Source organism: Aythya marila, assembly GCF_965140915.1.
Source record: "Aythya marila genome assembly, chromosome: 4".
Lineage (NCBI taxonomy): Eukaryota > Metazoa > Chordata > Aves > Anseriformes > Anatidae > Aythya > Aythya marila.
In genome coordinates, this window is record NC_139045.1 from 45,550,276 (window position 1) to 45,566,131 (window position 15,856).

Below are 15,856 nucleotides of genomic sequence, written 5' to 3' on the forward strand. Positions count from 1 at the left end.
CATCAAACACCAGAAAGCAACCATCTTCTGGGCTTTCTGAGATGACAACTTGACAGTTTTGTTCAGTTTGGAAAAAAAACAACCAACCAACAAAAAAAAACCCAAACACTAATATTCCATGACTTCCTTAGACCTGCTTTACTTTTCCCCACTTCAGAACAACCAAAACCCACCAAAATCCCCAGAACACTGGGGAAGGCAGGACCCTGCCTTTTGGACACACAAATACTTAAGGGGTGCTTTATCTACGCAAGGTAACCTCAGAAATACCTGACAAGCAGAACACAAAAGAAAAAACACTGCCAATCTGGGCAATGCTCAGAAGCAGAGTGAAGTGTTGATAGATGCACTGCAGGCAGCAACAGTAGTCACTGGTACTTCACATCTAAGACCAAACAGGCCCTTGCCAAGGATTTCCATCAAAATACCGGCAGTCTGAGGGCCTCTACAGCAGCCTTCAGCCCAGCTCTTCCCAGGAAGCATTAACTTGAGAGCAAAATAGTTTCCAGCAAGTCGTTTGCCAGCTGCCCTTGATCCTGGACCTGTAAATCTAGGAACAGCACCCAGCAGAGCATCCCAGAGCCTTCAGGCTCATTCAAAATCAGGAGGACAGGAAGGAGATAACAGATAAAAGGCTTCACAACCCACGAAGCTGTGCCTGTTGATGCAGGTAAGTATTACTACAACATCTGTTTGTCGAATCCTGCTGAGGAAGAAGGAGGATACGGGCTAGTGTGGGACTACAGAGTGCTGCATCGAAGTAGGTACACAGTAATCACGCCCTCTGTTGTGAACAAAAGTTAGTAGACTTGCTTTTACAAACACCTGGCTAGCTGTGAAATAGGATGCCAGGCTATGACATGTAATTGACAATTTGAGTTTCATTTATGCCAGGTCCTGAGAATGCTGCTGCACAGAAACTACAGGCATAATCTGGGCACGTTAACACAGGGGACTCACTTCTTACGCGGTGTAGGAGCTGGTGCATAGCTTGCAGGGTTATCAATCCCCCCCTAACTCAGAATTTTGTCTCCTACCCAGCTGCCCAGAGGTGAACCTTGCCCATCCCAACCTCTGTTACAAATAATCAGCGCAGAGCTGCCCCTGCTGTGGTTTTAGTCTGCCAACAGTCACTGAGTTACTTCACCTGGGCCTTGCTGGTAGCCACAGGTGCAGAGATGAGGCTTCGCTTCCAGAAGCCTTTGCAAGAGGTGCAGAAAGCCCACCTCCTTAGCACTGCTACGCACATGATGCATCACACAGATATGAATACGGACCCATTAGGACGGGAGATTGATCAACGAGCCCTATGTGGTCTGCGCGTCCCCTCTTAATTGCTTAATTGTTACTTCCCACCCACCACCCAGCTCCCCTGGGGAGGTCCCCGCCGTGCCGGGAGCCGTTGGCGGCCGTTGGGGACCTTTGGGGACCGTTGGGATCCGCAGGCCCCGCTCGCCGCGCTGAGGGGCCGGGCGTTACGTAAGGCACCGGGCGGCCCCGCCTGCTCCTCCGGGGCTCCACCGAGCCCCCGGAGCCCCCCGGAGCTTCCCCCCGCGTCCAACCCGGCCCGGCCCGGCCCGTGAAGGGGCAGCCCCGCTCCTCTCCTCCCCGCCCGCTCACCTGCGCCTCAGCCGCTGCCAACGGCCGCTGGAGGGGGCGCGGGGCGCATGCGCGGCGGCGGCAGGGAGGGAGGGAGGGAGGGAGGCGGGAAGCGCGCGCGGGTGGCGGGTGGCGGGAAGCCCTCAGGGAGCCCCTGAGGGGATTGAAGGCAGCGCCTGCAGGGCTGCCTGTACCTGTACCTATACATGTACCTGTGCCTGTACCGGCACAGAAATCACTATCATTATCACAGAAATCATTATATGAGAGTAAACGGTGTTGCTTGTGATGTTTTGGAATGTGATCTGTCGGTCGGTGTGAAATCATCCACGCGCTGATTGATCGGGGTTTTGCAGTGAGGGCGAGGTGCTCGTGGTGGGGGGCTCAAGCTGTACCGTCAAAAGCAAGAGGCGTGCTTGGAAAAAAGAGCAAAGCACGTGGCTAGATGCAGGTTTAAAGAAACCTTGAGGGTTAGGGTAACAGGAATTTGTTTCATTGGAATCTGGCAGGCAGCTTAATTTCAGTGGGACAGTAGGGAAAATCCTTTTCATTAAGCTTCTGGATTGAGGAAGTTCTGTGCATTATGAGTTCCATTTCCTGAACTGCTGCCTAAATTCCTGTATTATTGCATGTGTATATTGGTGTTACTAGCAAGCGTTAAATTATGAGCGTTGCCCCAGGTGTGAGTTTGGGGCCTCCGTGCTACCTCGGTGCTCGGAGACGGTGGCAATATGAGGTACAGACACAAGTTTCACTTGTAAGTGGCCTATGTTTGTGACGAGAAACGTGATATGGATGATAGTTGTAACAGAGAGGAGGATTCAAGAACTTTATAAAATGCAGCAGAGCTGGTAATCCCAGGCTTTGCTGAAGAGACCAATCACGCTGCGGTGTTGTGGGGAGCTTTAACCCGTGCTAGTAGGAGTGGGTCTGCCCGAGGGGAGCTGAAGCCTCTTTAGAGGCATCTAAAAACATGGGGACACGCAAACCTAGGCACTAGTCATCTCCTGGAACTTGTTTCTCTTCCTAATTAACACGTTTGGTGGTTTAGCCAGGCTCCGATTTCACAGCTCAGCAGTCCTGCTGCTCTCCTGGCATGGGGCTGTGGCTGAGGCAGAGGATTGCCAGCTCCAAGAGGCGGCCAAGAGGAGGCAAAGCATGAGAGCAGAGTCCCCACTGGGCTCATAAGCGCCCTAAGCTGGCAAGTGGGATGCCCCTGTTCAAATCTGGGGCTTTGCTGGAAGTGGCTATATGAGGTTTGATGGTATAGGCTTCTAATAGGTTTAAATTCTCACTTTTATGTTCCTATATGCCAAGCAAAAGTGGGAATATGCAGCTCAAATAAAAGCAGGAACCGCACAAAAACACAGAACTTAATTCAGAGTAGATGCAAGACAAAAATGTTCTTTTCAAATTTCAGGGTTGCTTCTGAGAAAGGGAGAAAAACAAATAATTCACTGGACATGTGTGCATATTAGCCTCCTTATCCCTCATGGCTCCAACAACACTTCTCAAAAGTTTTGCCATTAGGAGGGTTTTAGTTTGAAACGCAAAACTAGTAATTCCTTTACCTGGATAACTTGTTCATTATTAATTTTAACTTATTTCCATGAGTAGAATTTTGACAAACCCTTTCTCAGCCACAGGATCAACTAGGAATTAAATTGTCCCAACCTGGGAACTTGTGCTTAGAAAGTCCTGTTCCATGGAGTTTGTATGAGTACCAAAGGAACTCTTTCTTTTTTTTTTTTCCCTGCTTGTTCTTGCCAGCAGCACAAACTTAGACCTGTTGCTACATAAGAGCAGGTAAAGCTGGATTATAAGAGCTCTCAATTGTCTGAAGAATCTCAGTTGGCAGGACAAATGCTCAGGAAGGATATCAGGATGGATTACACTGGAAACCACCCATGTGTCGCTGTGCTTAATGCACCAGTGTGTTCAGGCCTCCCTCAAACAGCAATGCAGCCAGCTATTGCACAAGTAGGCAGAAAACCTCTCTGTGCTCTGAAGAGGTCTTTGACCGGCGTTTCATTGCCCGGTGTTCTGCTGTTCCACAGGCCAAGGGGAGTTTACACAGACCTTTGGAGGCTTAACCTCTTCCTGGTCACGGTGGTGCCCAGGGAAGCAGGAGGGTGGCTTGTGAGGGACAGCGGGGCTTCTCTGGGGCCGTGGCCCCAACACCCGCAGCACTAGGCTTGCTTCCTGCTGTGGAGCATCCCTAATACCCTGTTCCTGCAAGGGGCAGAGCAGGGTGAGGAAGAGAAAGCCTGGAATCATCCTGAGTTGTTGGAGCTGTGGCATCTTGTGCAATGAACAGTGCAGGATTTAAAAGGAGTGGAATTTGCCCTCAATCATCTCTGTGTGTGTTTGAAGAGATAAGAAACAGTTATGTGGAAACATGCATGTTAGCTGGTATCAGTTCTGGTTTAACATTGGGCTGTGAAGAACGCATGAGTTAGCTGAAATGAAGGCTTATCCAGGAGTCGCTGGCTTCCCTGTTAAGGCTTTCTCTCCAGGTCTATAATGGTGTACAAGTCCCATGGACTTCCACTTCAGCTCACCCCTGGCATTTGAATGAGGAGCTTCCAGGTTTTTAGCATCTCCTTGATTTTTATTTAAAGATACAAGCTCCTGCTAGTGTGAGGACAACAAGTCCACGTCTTTTTTGTTTTTTTTTTTTTTTTTTTCTGTGTAACTTCTTCTATCTTTGGTTGAAATAAGTTGCTTTCTCAAGTGAGCATGAAATGCAGAAGGTCACCCGGTAACTGGTCAAGAAATACTGCACCCGTTTCAGAGGAAGCTGTTTAGGAAGTCTGGGGATTACCAAGCCATGTGGGAAATGACACCGGCAGAGGGCGCGTTACTTGCTGCTGCTGTGCCTTAAATGCACCTCTAGGAGCTGGCTATGGCTGAACTGCTGCGAGGCACCTTTTGGGTAAAGAACTGCATTTATTCTGTACAAGTCGTGCTGATGTTGCTCATGCATAACGCGACAATCAACATATTCTGGTAACACTTGATTAAAAGTCTGTGGCCTTTCAGGTACTCACTACAAAAGCACATAAAACTGTGTGCATTATAGGGCTTTTAAAATTTTAAATGATTAGTTAAGGTGAAGCAGACCACCCATACGAACTTCTTCCCACAAGATCTCTTTGCTCAGTGATGAGTCCAGATTAACACATATACTCAGGAAATCCCTCTGTTGTCCCAAAATGGGCTTTGCTGCGTTTCCTGTCTGCCTCGGTGCATGCGAGAAGCAGGGAAGGAGCTAGCGATGACACAATGCACAGCTAAAACAGCCCTTCTGCCTTGCAGAGCTGCATCTCTGCTCTGGCAACACTCCATGTTATGCAGGTGTGTTCCTGCTGCAGGTGTGGGACAAGTCTCTAGGTGTGAAGGGTGTTGGTGGCCTGGAGGAAATACCTGTCTTGCTTCTGCTCTGAATCAAAACCACTGCCCTACACATGGTCCATGTTCTGTTTTCACTTGTGCCATGGGGAAACAACAAACAACTTGCTGTTCACTGGTTGCTTCGCTGTCCGATGATTGCATCAAACTTAACATCTGTTATCTTTTTCAGATAATTCAAGGCACGTTCTGGAAGCAGCCTGAAAGATAAAACCATGCAATGAAATCTAGGATAAGAACTTGGGTCACGGGAAAAGTGGCAGCACAGGTGGGACAAGAGCTGGTCTGGGTGCAGAATGCGTGCTCACCTCAGACAGAGACCAACACTGAAACTGGGAGTAGTTCCCAAGGATATGTAGCCCTTGAAATTCTTTGGCTAGCTTTATTTCTGATCCCTTCACCACCTTCCTCCTTTGATGACAACTCCAAGGCCAGGTACCTTCGCTTTCAAAACCTCATCTGGTTGGTTGAGGAATTTGGGGAAAACAGAAGAGTCTTTACAGGCTCTCATAAATAGGAGGTTTTGGTTAGAGCCAAGTTGTCTGCTCACCAACAAGTTGTTACCAAGGGTTTCTTGAGGTACTGTAGAAGCTAACTGGTGTGGTAATTTAGTTGTTCTAATGTGCCTTCTAGGTTTGGAAACTAAGCTCTGGTTAAAGTGTTGTCCCAGCGGAGCAGCTACAATGGGGTAATGAAGAAGCCCGAGAGGACAAATTGTGCTTCTCATGGCCAGCAGAAGCAACAGAGTCCTTCTCAAGCACCCTTCCCTTCCCCTGTGGCCTAGATCTTCTGGTGCTGGCATGAGGAAGCAAAGCCTAAAAAGCAGCAGTTCCTCAGCTGCTTCTGGAGCTTGTGGCTGCTGGTTCAGAGAACCTGTGAACCTGTTCTTGGCAAGCCCATGAGAAATCCTGTCTGAGAAGGAAGAGATCCCTCAGTCTCCCTTTGCCTCCCTGTCAGCCTGTGGAGCAGTCGAGTTCCCCACTCAGCAGCTCTCTGCAAACAGTGGGTTGTAATGACCTATGACAGGACTCAGCAAAAACTTTTTGTTCTCTGCTGTTTTCAGTAGAAAGAAATATGATTTCTTCTATTTCATTGTCTTCTCACGTATTCTAAATTATTGGTTAAACTTGAATCCGATGTTACAAGCTTAATGGTTGTACACGCATGGAGTTATTCCTGATACTTATGTTGTTCTTACCTTTCAAGAAGTAAAGCAAAGCTTTGATTTGATGGAACAAAAACCATTTTCTTGTTAGTGAGTATTCCTTCCATCAGTTCCTTTACAACTTCGTCAACCTCCAAAATCCTTCCAAGCCTTAAATGAAAGGAAAGCATTCATATAAGAGCAACAGTGGTAATATAAAGGTAGCAGGTGAATATAAAGTAGGATGTTTCATGATTTCATCAAGTCAGGTAATTAGAAGATGATCATTATGTAGGATAAACAATGTTGCAAATTTTTGTTAGCCAATCATATATACCAATTAACTTCAGTTTTTATATACTCAGTTTGAATAACAGTTGTAAAGCAGATTGAAACATGTAATGCTGAATTTTGACCATTACCTGGTACTGGGATTTTTGACAAATCCGGTATTTATAAAAACTGGGCAGAGACATGTTGTTTTTATTCCATCCTTTCCCAGGGTAGACAGCTCCTCGGTTAGAGCTTTATGAAATCCAACAGCAGCAAACTTGCTTGAACTGGTGGGGAAAAAAGCACAAATAAGAAGGTATGAATGCTATTTCCAACCTCAAAAAAAAAAAAAAAGGAAATGTGCTGAAACAACATGCAGTACTGACTCGAGGGGGGAAAAAAGGCGATCCACCTGAGAGGGCAGGGAATAATTCTACTTTTCCCTGTGCTGCTTTTCAGCACAGCGTAGTGCTGAAATGTATATTGCTGATGGGGAAGACACTGTGGAATTTATAGGGGAAAAACCTAGGTTACCCTAGCAGTGAATAGTCAGATGAATGTTAAGAATTCTTAGGAAATAGTAATTCACATGCATAAATCTAGTGTTTCCTTCTTTAAAGTTCACTTGAGGCAAGCCTGTGCTGTCCATCATTTCTCACTGCAGGGGAAAAAAATACTGCCAAAGTTTTTAAAATGAAGAATAGTAAAAAGCAGTAAAACTACCTATTGTTTATTTGAGGACTACAACAGCTCATAAAGCACTATGATATTGTAAGAAGACAAGAGGATACCTTTCTTACCAACCAAACTCTGGATAAGGTATGGAGAGAAAAGAAATGGAAGACAATATTAGTTGATTTATCACATCACCATTCCTTCCCTGAAATGTTCTTCCTGATTCAGTCAACACTAATAAGCAAATCACTGGGTACACCCATGAGTTCTTTTTTGATGGGTGTTTGTTTTGTTTTCCCCTCCTTAGCCATCCTGCTTTGCAAGTAACTTAACCAGTGGCAAACTATCTTACTCTCCTTGCTAGTGCAGGAGGCAATTAGAAACAAGAAACAAAGAGAGCTGATTTGGAAGTCACTTACCAGTAAGCCACCATGAAAGAGGTAACAAAATGACCTGCTGCAGAAGCCACTGTTACAATGTGACCCCGGTTGTTGTCCATCATTGTTGGCAGAAAAGCTCGGGTTGTCTGGGAAGGGTTTTAGAACAAGAGGAAGAGGTGGGGCGTGGGAAGGAGGAAGCGAACAGTAACTTCTTAGAAGTCTTCGACATTGGCCTCAATTATGTGCAATTAAGAGATCCAATTATGTGCAATTAAGAGACTAAGCCTACCCCTGGTGCTGGGGGGTGTATGGCACCAAGCTCCTGAGAACCACAGAAACACCCAGTCTCCTTTCAGTTTTTAGGTTTCACTCATCAGCAGCCACGCTGCCAGTGTCTCTCCTCAGCACACCCAATCTGTAGCACGCCCTTCAGTCCCCTGCAAGCAGAAGTTGTTTACTAATCGCTCTGTTTTCCCTGCTGAATGCTGCCCCTGTACCTGAGCTTTGTTCCATGTCCAAGCTGGGCCAAGAGCCAGGGCTGGCCCTACCCTGTCTGGCCCCAGGGGCCAAGTATCAGCCGCTGCCTGCTCTCAGGGCTCGCTGACAAAAAAGCATTTTGCATTTTTGAGCCATGCATCTCCTGCCTGCAGGGTCTCAGTGCCTGGCTGAGGGTGCCCCCGCCTCCTCATTAACACGCACACCACCACAGAGGGACGAATGCACTAGAGGCCCTTACCCAGATGTGGGCGAGAATGTTGACCTCAAACATTTTCTCAATCTGGTGGTCCTGGGTCGAGAGCAGGTCGGCAGCTGTGATCACACCAGCATTGTTCACCAGGATGGAGACATCGCCAATGTCCTTCTTCACCTTTTTGGCAAAAAGAATGTGCAGCCCCGTGTCATTTGTTATCACAACAATGCAAGGTTGTGAGTGGCAATTTCTTACAATTCTTTTATTTGAGGTAGGAATTGTGCAGTATCCTTGAAGCCAATTTAGATGTGACATTTTTCCCTTGATTACTGCTGGTATTTGTACTCTTCTATACATCACACAGGTGAATATGCCCTGCACAGTCACAGCTGTCTCTGTGGACATACTGAATATTTTGGACCACCTGAACCTTACTCCTTACTCTCTACAATAAAGTCTTTCAAATTTCCACAGAGGTGTCTGTGTGGTTTTTGGCAAGATTAAAGGAAGATGTTCCTTCACGGGTCTAAAGCCTAAAGTGGGAGCTCGCAGGGACAGAGGCTCGTGAGGGAGGACGAGCTGGGCTGTGATACCCAAAGGGCCACTGTGATCTCTGTATGTGCAGCAATAAAAGGGCAGCGATTTCAAGACCTGCGCACTGTGAGTGGAATACCACTAGCTTTCTCTCGTGCACCTGCTCCCCTACCTTCTCCGCAGCGCTGTAGATTTCCTCCCTCTTGCTGCAGTCCACCACGAAGGTGTGCACGGTGGCTCCCAGCTTCTCGCACTCCGCAGCCGTCTCCCTGAGGCCGTGCTGGGACAGGAAGGAGAGGAGCAGAGGTTATGTGCCACGCACCCCGCAGGTGCTCGGCAGGACGGGGAGCGGGGCTCGGCAGCCCGTTACCGTGTCCACGTCCCACAGCACCAGGCGGCTCTGGCGCCGGGCGAACTCGCGGGCCGTGGCCCTGCCCAGCCCGCGGCCGGCCCCCGTCAGCAGCACCAGCTCCCCGCCGACGGCCTTCCTGCGGGCGGGCAGCAGCAGCCGCACCGCCGCCTCGGCGTAGGCATAGAGCAGCGTGCCCAGGAACAGCGCCAGCTCCCGCACCGCTCCCACCGCCCCCATCCCGCCGCGCGCAGTGCCCGCAGCGGACGCAGCGCTCTCAGTGCCTGCAGTGCCTGCAGTGCCTGCAGTGCTCGCAGTGCCCGCAGTGCCCGCAGCACGGGACCCTGACAGCGGCGGGGGGCAGGGGAGGAGGCAGCCAATCGGGGAGCGCAGCGCGGAGCGGGCGGGCACTCCGCCCAATGGGCGGGGAGGAGGGGTAATGGCGGGCGGCCGTTGGGCGCCTCAGGGGGGCGGTGGGTGCCCCGTGGCTGTGGGGGGCCGCCTGCTGCCTGTAAGGCGGTGGCTGCTTAATTCTGCCGGTGTCTTGTGCTTAGGGCACGTGTCCATTAGCCCATGCTAATTTTGCGAGTTTAAATTCCCCTAGCCGGGGGGTTTGCTTCCTTTTGTCAAGTAAATGTAGGACTCCTCCCATAACCACAGCCGGGTGCGAGGGGGTGCAGTGTCCTCAGCACTGCTGAAGAGGGGGGCAGCTGGGGAGCCCTTAGGGATGCGCACTTCTGTCTCTTTCTTTTTTTCATTCCCCCTTTAGGGGGATGGTGGACCCGGGGGAGAAGATCAGCGCCACTCTTAGGCAGCAATTTGGGGAAGGGGCCTTGAGCTCCTTGCAGAAATGGCCTGAGGAAAAGGGAAGCTTGGGGAAGTGACTCCAGAGCTCGCTCAGCCCAGAGCGCTCTGTGGTGAGCTGTGTGTCTTTTGAGAGAGCCTCGGGATGACTTGCAGCTAGTTAGGAGCTGAAAAAATACATCTGTCATGGAAATAAGCTGCGATGCCCTGGTTACATACCTGTGTAGGATTAACAGCTATTCACATCCTAATGTCTTGGACTGTCTCTGTCTAAAACATGCTAATAGCCTTGAGGTTCCCTTTAAATCCCTGTACACGTCTTTCGCCATACGTTATATCTTGTACAGTATTACTAACACTACATAAATGCTTTCTGTTGCTGTTTAAGCTTACATGGATCTTGTTTACAAAGAGTAAAGAGTAAAGCTGGTGTTGGCTTCAGTGGCCATGTTTGTGATAAATAGTCTCTTAAAAGCACAGAGAGGAGGCTGGGTAGTATTTGGTAGGGCCAGATAAAGACCTGAGAGAGCCTGTGAATCTCAGCATGGACAAAAGGCAAAGCCAGCCTCAGGAGTTCCCTTCCTTTCCTACTCATGGTCATTGCAAGCAGGGTCGCTTAAGTGACGTTCGTGTGTTTCTTTTCCCCAAGAAATAATTAAGAGACCTTAGTCATTTGATGCTCAGCATTTATTCAGATTTAGAAATTAAGCAGAGAAGGGTTGAGAGACACACACTTTGACACACACCAGCTTCAGTAGTGGGTGTGTGAAACAGGGACCCTGTTGTTGGTGGTCCTCCGTTTTCAGCACATTGCTGACAGAAGGTGTGAAGGAGAGGTGGGAAGTAGAAGATCATCTAGAAGCAGCAGCGTCCTGCAGGAGACAGCCATGGTTATCCAGGTAGGCACCTGCAGAGCAGTAGGAGAATTGCAGGTTAGAACCAAGAGCATTTAATTGTTTTAACATCTCAATGAATGCTTTATATGAACCCTTAGCAGTGTAATTGTCTTTTGAAGCCATAGCCCCGAGAGGAGGCTGTTTCTGTGTTCATTGGAGGTTGCTGGGCAGCTCCTGACAGCTGGGTGTACGACTGGCTATGGTGTGGCAAGTCCAGTAGCATGTTTCTTTCTTCTCTGTGAAGTGATTAAGATAATGTGCAATGCTGAAGGAAATGAAAATCACTTAAGTTCTGCAAAGTATTCTGCAGAATGAGTACAGTGCAGAATGTAAAAAGTAGGCAAATGTCATGGCTGTGCTTGCTGAAGACTTATTTTTGTACAAGATACATTGCTTACCTCAGGCTCGCAATCAGGAAGATCGAGCAGCCTTGAGCCTTTCCAGGAAGGGGCGAATAATGGGACGAAAAGGCCAGAAAATGGGTCGTCTTGTTGGCTGTGAAAAGAAAGGCATTGTGCATCAGTGTTTTTCAGGTCAGGGCCAACCGCCTGGTTAAATCTGAATGTTACAACTGGTGAGACCCAGTAATTTAGAAACAGAAGCCTTACCGCCTCAGTGCTCTCCCCACCAGAGCTATCGCTATCGTCTTGCTGTAGAAGAAGAAACATTTTTTTGTTAGAGCAAAACACACTAGAAAGAAAGAAAAAAAAAAAACACACTTCTTTTGTTTTGTTTTGTTTTGTTTTTTGTTTGTTTGTTTGTTTTAAACAAAGCATTCAGTTGTTTATTTTTAAGTGTATCCTGTTAGAAAGCCAAGATCTGCAGAGGAAACTTGTTCTTCAGTGTCTAGAAAATAGTCAGCTATGCAAAGAAGGAACGGGGGGGCCCACTGATGGGCTGGGAGTGACCTTGCAATTTCTCTTTTGCTTTAAAGTTTGAGCAGGACTCCATCTTAAGCCAGGAGTCTGGAATGGGAGTACAGTACATGTGTTCAGCCTTGCACCAGCCATTGGTATTTCTGAGGCTCTCCCATCTGTTACAAAACCTTGCGATTTCCAAGTGACAACATGAAGATTGCCTGCATCGGCCACCCGCCAGTTTCTTTGTTCGGTACTTACAGCATTGGCAACAGCAAGGACCATGCTCATGACGCAGGACAGCAGGAGGAGCTTCATTTTGAGCGAGACCCCTGTGGAGCAGATGGCACAGAGTTGCAGCACCCCGGTTCCAGCAGAAGGGAAGGCGTGGGGAGCACGCACGCAGGCTGGGTTGGCTGCAGCAGCTGGTGCAGGGCTGCTCCAGCTGGGCTTTGAGCATCTCCCACCCTCATCGTGGACTTTCCCTTCTGTTCCCTTCCCTCCCCTGCAGTTTGCAGCCATACCCAAGCAGATTTCTGTCCTGCAGGGCAGTGGGGTAAGAGCTGTCCCCGGTACTACCTTTGGGTTGCATGTTGAGCGGCTGGTCAGCGGGTCAGGAGAAGTCGGCTGGCTGCGGTGGTAGTGCTGCCTGGACAGCCGGCGTCTATATATACGGTGCTGGGTAGCGTGGCACACATCAGGAAGCTGGAAGGTGTCATGTGTCATATCCTCATAAACCCCGCTGGCTGTTTAGTTTAATTACTTCTCACCTGATAAAGCAGCCAGATTTTGCAAATGACCTTTACGTGATGTTTTTCATATAATCCTCGGGGGATCAATGGATTTGGCAGTGGAAGTATATGTTACAAAAGGAATGGCTGTTGCCTGTTTCACTAAAGATCTTTGCCTGACTATAGGGTTCTGCATTTCAGTGTTGCTGCAGGAATGCTTGTGTCATAGCAGTGCCCAGAGTACTGAAGCTGCTAACTGAGATGGAGAGTTACGATGTACAAAATGGATGGAGAAGCTGATCTGGGAGGCCCTTTCCAGGCATGTGAAGGACAAGAAAATGATCAGTAGTCAGCCTGGGTAAGATACCACACTCAATACGAGCTGGCAATGTGCCCTGGCTGTGAAAAAGACTGCTGGTGTCCTGGCCTGCACTAGGCAAAGCATTGCTAGCAGGTTGAGGGAGGCAGTTCTTCCCCTCTGTTCTGCACTGGTGAGGCCACACCTGCAGTGCTGGGTGTTGTTGGGTGCTCCACAGTACGAGGGAGACTTAGGGCAGCAGGGGGGAGTCTAGTGAAGGTCCTCAAAGAAGGTTAAGGGCCTGTGAGGAAAGGCTGAGAGAGCGGGGACTGTTCAGCTTAGAGGAGAAGGTCTGGGGGGATCTGATCCATGTCTGTAAATCCCACAAGGGAGGATCACAGAATCACAAAATTTTCTAGGTTGGAAGAGACCTCAAGGTCATCGAGTCCAACCTCTGACCTAACGCTAACAGACCCACTAAACCATTTCCCTAAGCTCTACATCTAAACGTCTTTTAAAGACCTCCAGGGATGGTGACTCCACCACTTCCCTGGGCAGCCTGTTCCAGTGCCTCACAACCCTTTCAGTGAAGAAGTTCTTCCTAACATCTAACCTAAAACTCCCCTGGCTCAACAAATGTCAAGGAGCTGGAGCTGGGCTCTTCTCAGTGGTGCCCAGTGACAGGTCAGGAGGCAATGGGCACAAAGTGAAATGGGAGTTTCAAAGTGAGCATCTGGAAACACTTTTTTTTTTTAAACCTCTTTCTTACTGTGGGCATGACTGAGCACTGGGAAAGGTTGCCCAGAGGATTTGTGGTGTTTGTCTCCTTGAAGGTATTCAAAAGCCACATGAGTGTGGTCCTGGGCAACCTGCTCTAGGTGGTTGTGCTTGAGCAGATGATGTCCAGAGGTCCCTTCCAATTTAAGCCATTCTGTGATGTTGTGAGGAAAAGGACCTTGGATTTCCTGAGGAAGCAGGACTTTGTGAATTCAAGTTACTGCTGACCTGTGAGGCTGGTGTTTCCTTCTTTCTGGAGTCCTACATGTGGCCCTGCAGGTGGGCTGAAATGAGACTGAAGGCAAGAACCTCTGGTATCAGTACAGCACAGGGAGTTGGAAACAGAGATCCAGATTGTCAGGTAAGTGAAGAGAGAAGGCTGCTTGTCTTCAGCAGCTGTGTCTTGGTGGCTTGTTAATGTTGGAGCAGAGGCGGTCAGCTCTACATGTGGAGGGAACCCACCTAACAGCAATTTCCCCAAGTTGTAGAGAACAGTTTTATGACTGGGTGCCAGTCAGTGGAAACCAGCTGGAGGTTGTTTTGCTGATTTGTGCTGTTTGTGGAGTATTTCTGATCTTTAGCCTAACAAAGCTATTATTCAATGTGGACTGGAGGTTACATATACATCCTGAACTCATATCTACCTAAATGGACCTGCGTAAGAACATTTAGCCCTATCTGCTTTTTCCATCTCACTTAACATCGACCTGATGTTTTCACCGGAATAGAAGAAAAGTCAATAAATGTGATATTTTTACTCTGGTTCATCTTTTAAGCAACTGCAGAGTTAAGATTGTTCCCACTAAAACCCTACACAATGAGTGTGTTCATAAGGGGGGGATGTATCTCCAAGGAGGGTGCCAGATGCATGAGACTTCACTGGTGTCTCTTCCTTGTAGAGAGGATAAATACTTGTGACTAATTTTAACTTAGACTCATTAAAACCAAGTGGAAGCAATTGAGTCCACAGAAGGTCACAACCTTTCTTTTACCGACTTCCTAAGTTAACTGTAGTGTTATTGTTACTGGTTAACACACTGGCAGGTGAAACAAGTGGTCATTTATGGTCCTTATTCTTACTGGTGTTTATGATTTGTAGGGTAACGAGCAACTGCAACTCCCCCCCACAGCAGAGGACAGGAGCTGAGCTGAATATCTCACTGGTTAGCACTCTGGGAGAGCAGCATCCCTCCATGTGAATGCCAGCAGGTGCTCCTCCTCTGTGCCCCGCAGTGGAAACATGGAAGCAGTGGCATCACGGAGACCTCTGGAGCAGGTGGGATGCCGGCTCCTTCATGTGCCGGGCGCTTCAGATCTCCATGGCTGTACTTGTCTTGGGAGGTAGTCTCCTTCCCTGCGTAGCTTGGGTGGTTTAAGGGCCTTTCTTTCCCCTTTGTCCTGATGAATTCTGGTTCACTGCATCTTTTCCTACCATTTGGCTGGAGCACAGTACTGGTGGGTTAGCCTGCGGAGATCAGGACAGTCCCTTGTGTGTTGTCCTGCCCTAAAATGGGCAACGAACTCGCCTGGATCGCTCTAAGCGGGCTGACTCATGGCTGTAGAAAGAGCAAGTAAGCAATAGGCTGCGGCCAGGCAGAAGAAAAGGCTGTTGTCCTGGTTTCAGTTAGAACAGAATTAATTTTCTTCCTAGTAGCTGGTGGAATGCTGTGTTTTGGCTTAGGATGAGAAGAGTGCTGATAACACCCCGATGTTTTAATTGTTGCAGAGCAGTGCTTATACCAAGCCAAGGACATCTCAGCCTTTTGCTCTGTCCTGCCAACAGGCAGGCTGGGGGTGCAGTAAGAGCTGGGAGGGGACAGACCCAGGACAGGTGACCCAAACTAGCCAAAGGGGTATTCCATACCATCTGACGTCATGCTAAACAATATATAGGGGTGGCTAGCCGGGGGGAGGGGGCCGGACTGCTCGGTTAGGCTGGGCATCAGTCAGCAGGTGGTGAGCAATTGCATTGTGCATCACTTGTTTGTACATATTATTATTACTTTCCTATTATCACCATTGTAACATTATTGTTATTATTGTTATTATTATTTTGTTATTATTATTTTCCTGTCTTATTAAACTGTCTTTATCTCAACTCACGGGCTTCACTTTCCATTTCTCTCCCCTGTCCCAGAGAGGGAGGGGGAGGGGGAGCGAACGGCTGCGTGGTGTTTAGCTGCCAGCCGGGTTAAACCACGACAGATGTCAAAAGTTCCTCTTTCTCGGAAATGTCAAGTCCAAGAAAGAGGCTGTTTATCAAAAGGAATTAGCAGACTGTGTGCTGTTTGTACATCTAATATGGGTTTATATGTACAGGCTGCTGGGTAATGGTGCATGTGGTGACAGGCCAGGCTTACGGGGAAACTGTCAGCAAGATGGGTTTTGTTGGGCAGCCGCCCTTAGCTTATGAAAGACGTTCCTGTGTCGAGCATCC

General features: G+C 48.5%; 1 protein-coding gene across 1 annotated transcript; it reads right to left on the bottom strand.

Moving 5' to 3' along the window:
* Positions 1 to 4,528: 4,528 nt before the first annotated feature.
* LOC309877882 (estradiol 17-beta-dehydrogenase 11-like) lies at positions 4,529 to 9,373 on the bottom strand. The gene is made up of 7 exons (XM_082759716.1): positions 9,078 to 9,373; positions 8,880 to 8,987; positions 8,219 to 8,350; positions 7,522 to 7,628; positions 6,577 to 6,714; positions 6,209 to 6,325; positions 4,529 to 5,210 (listed from the first exon to the last, which is right to left on the bottom strand). The coding sequence occupies exons 1-7, from the start codon at positions 9,294 to 9,296 to the stop codon at positions 5,123 to 5,125; spliced, it is 909 nt and encodes a 302-aa protein (XP_082615842.1). The 5' UTR covers positions 9,297 to 9,373; the 3' UTR covers positions 4,529 to 5,122.
* Between the last annotated feature and the right edge of the window lie 6,483 nt (positions 9,374 to 15,856).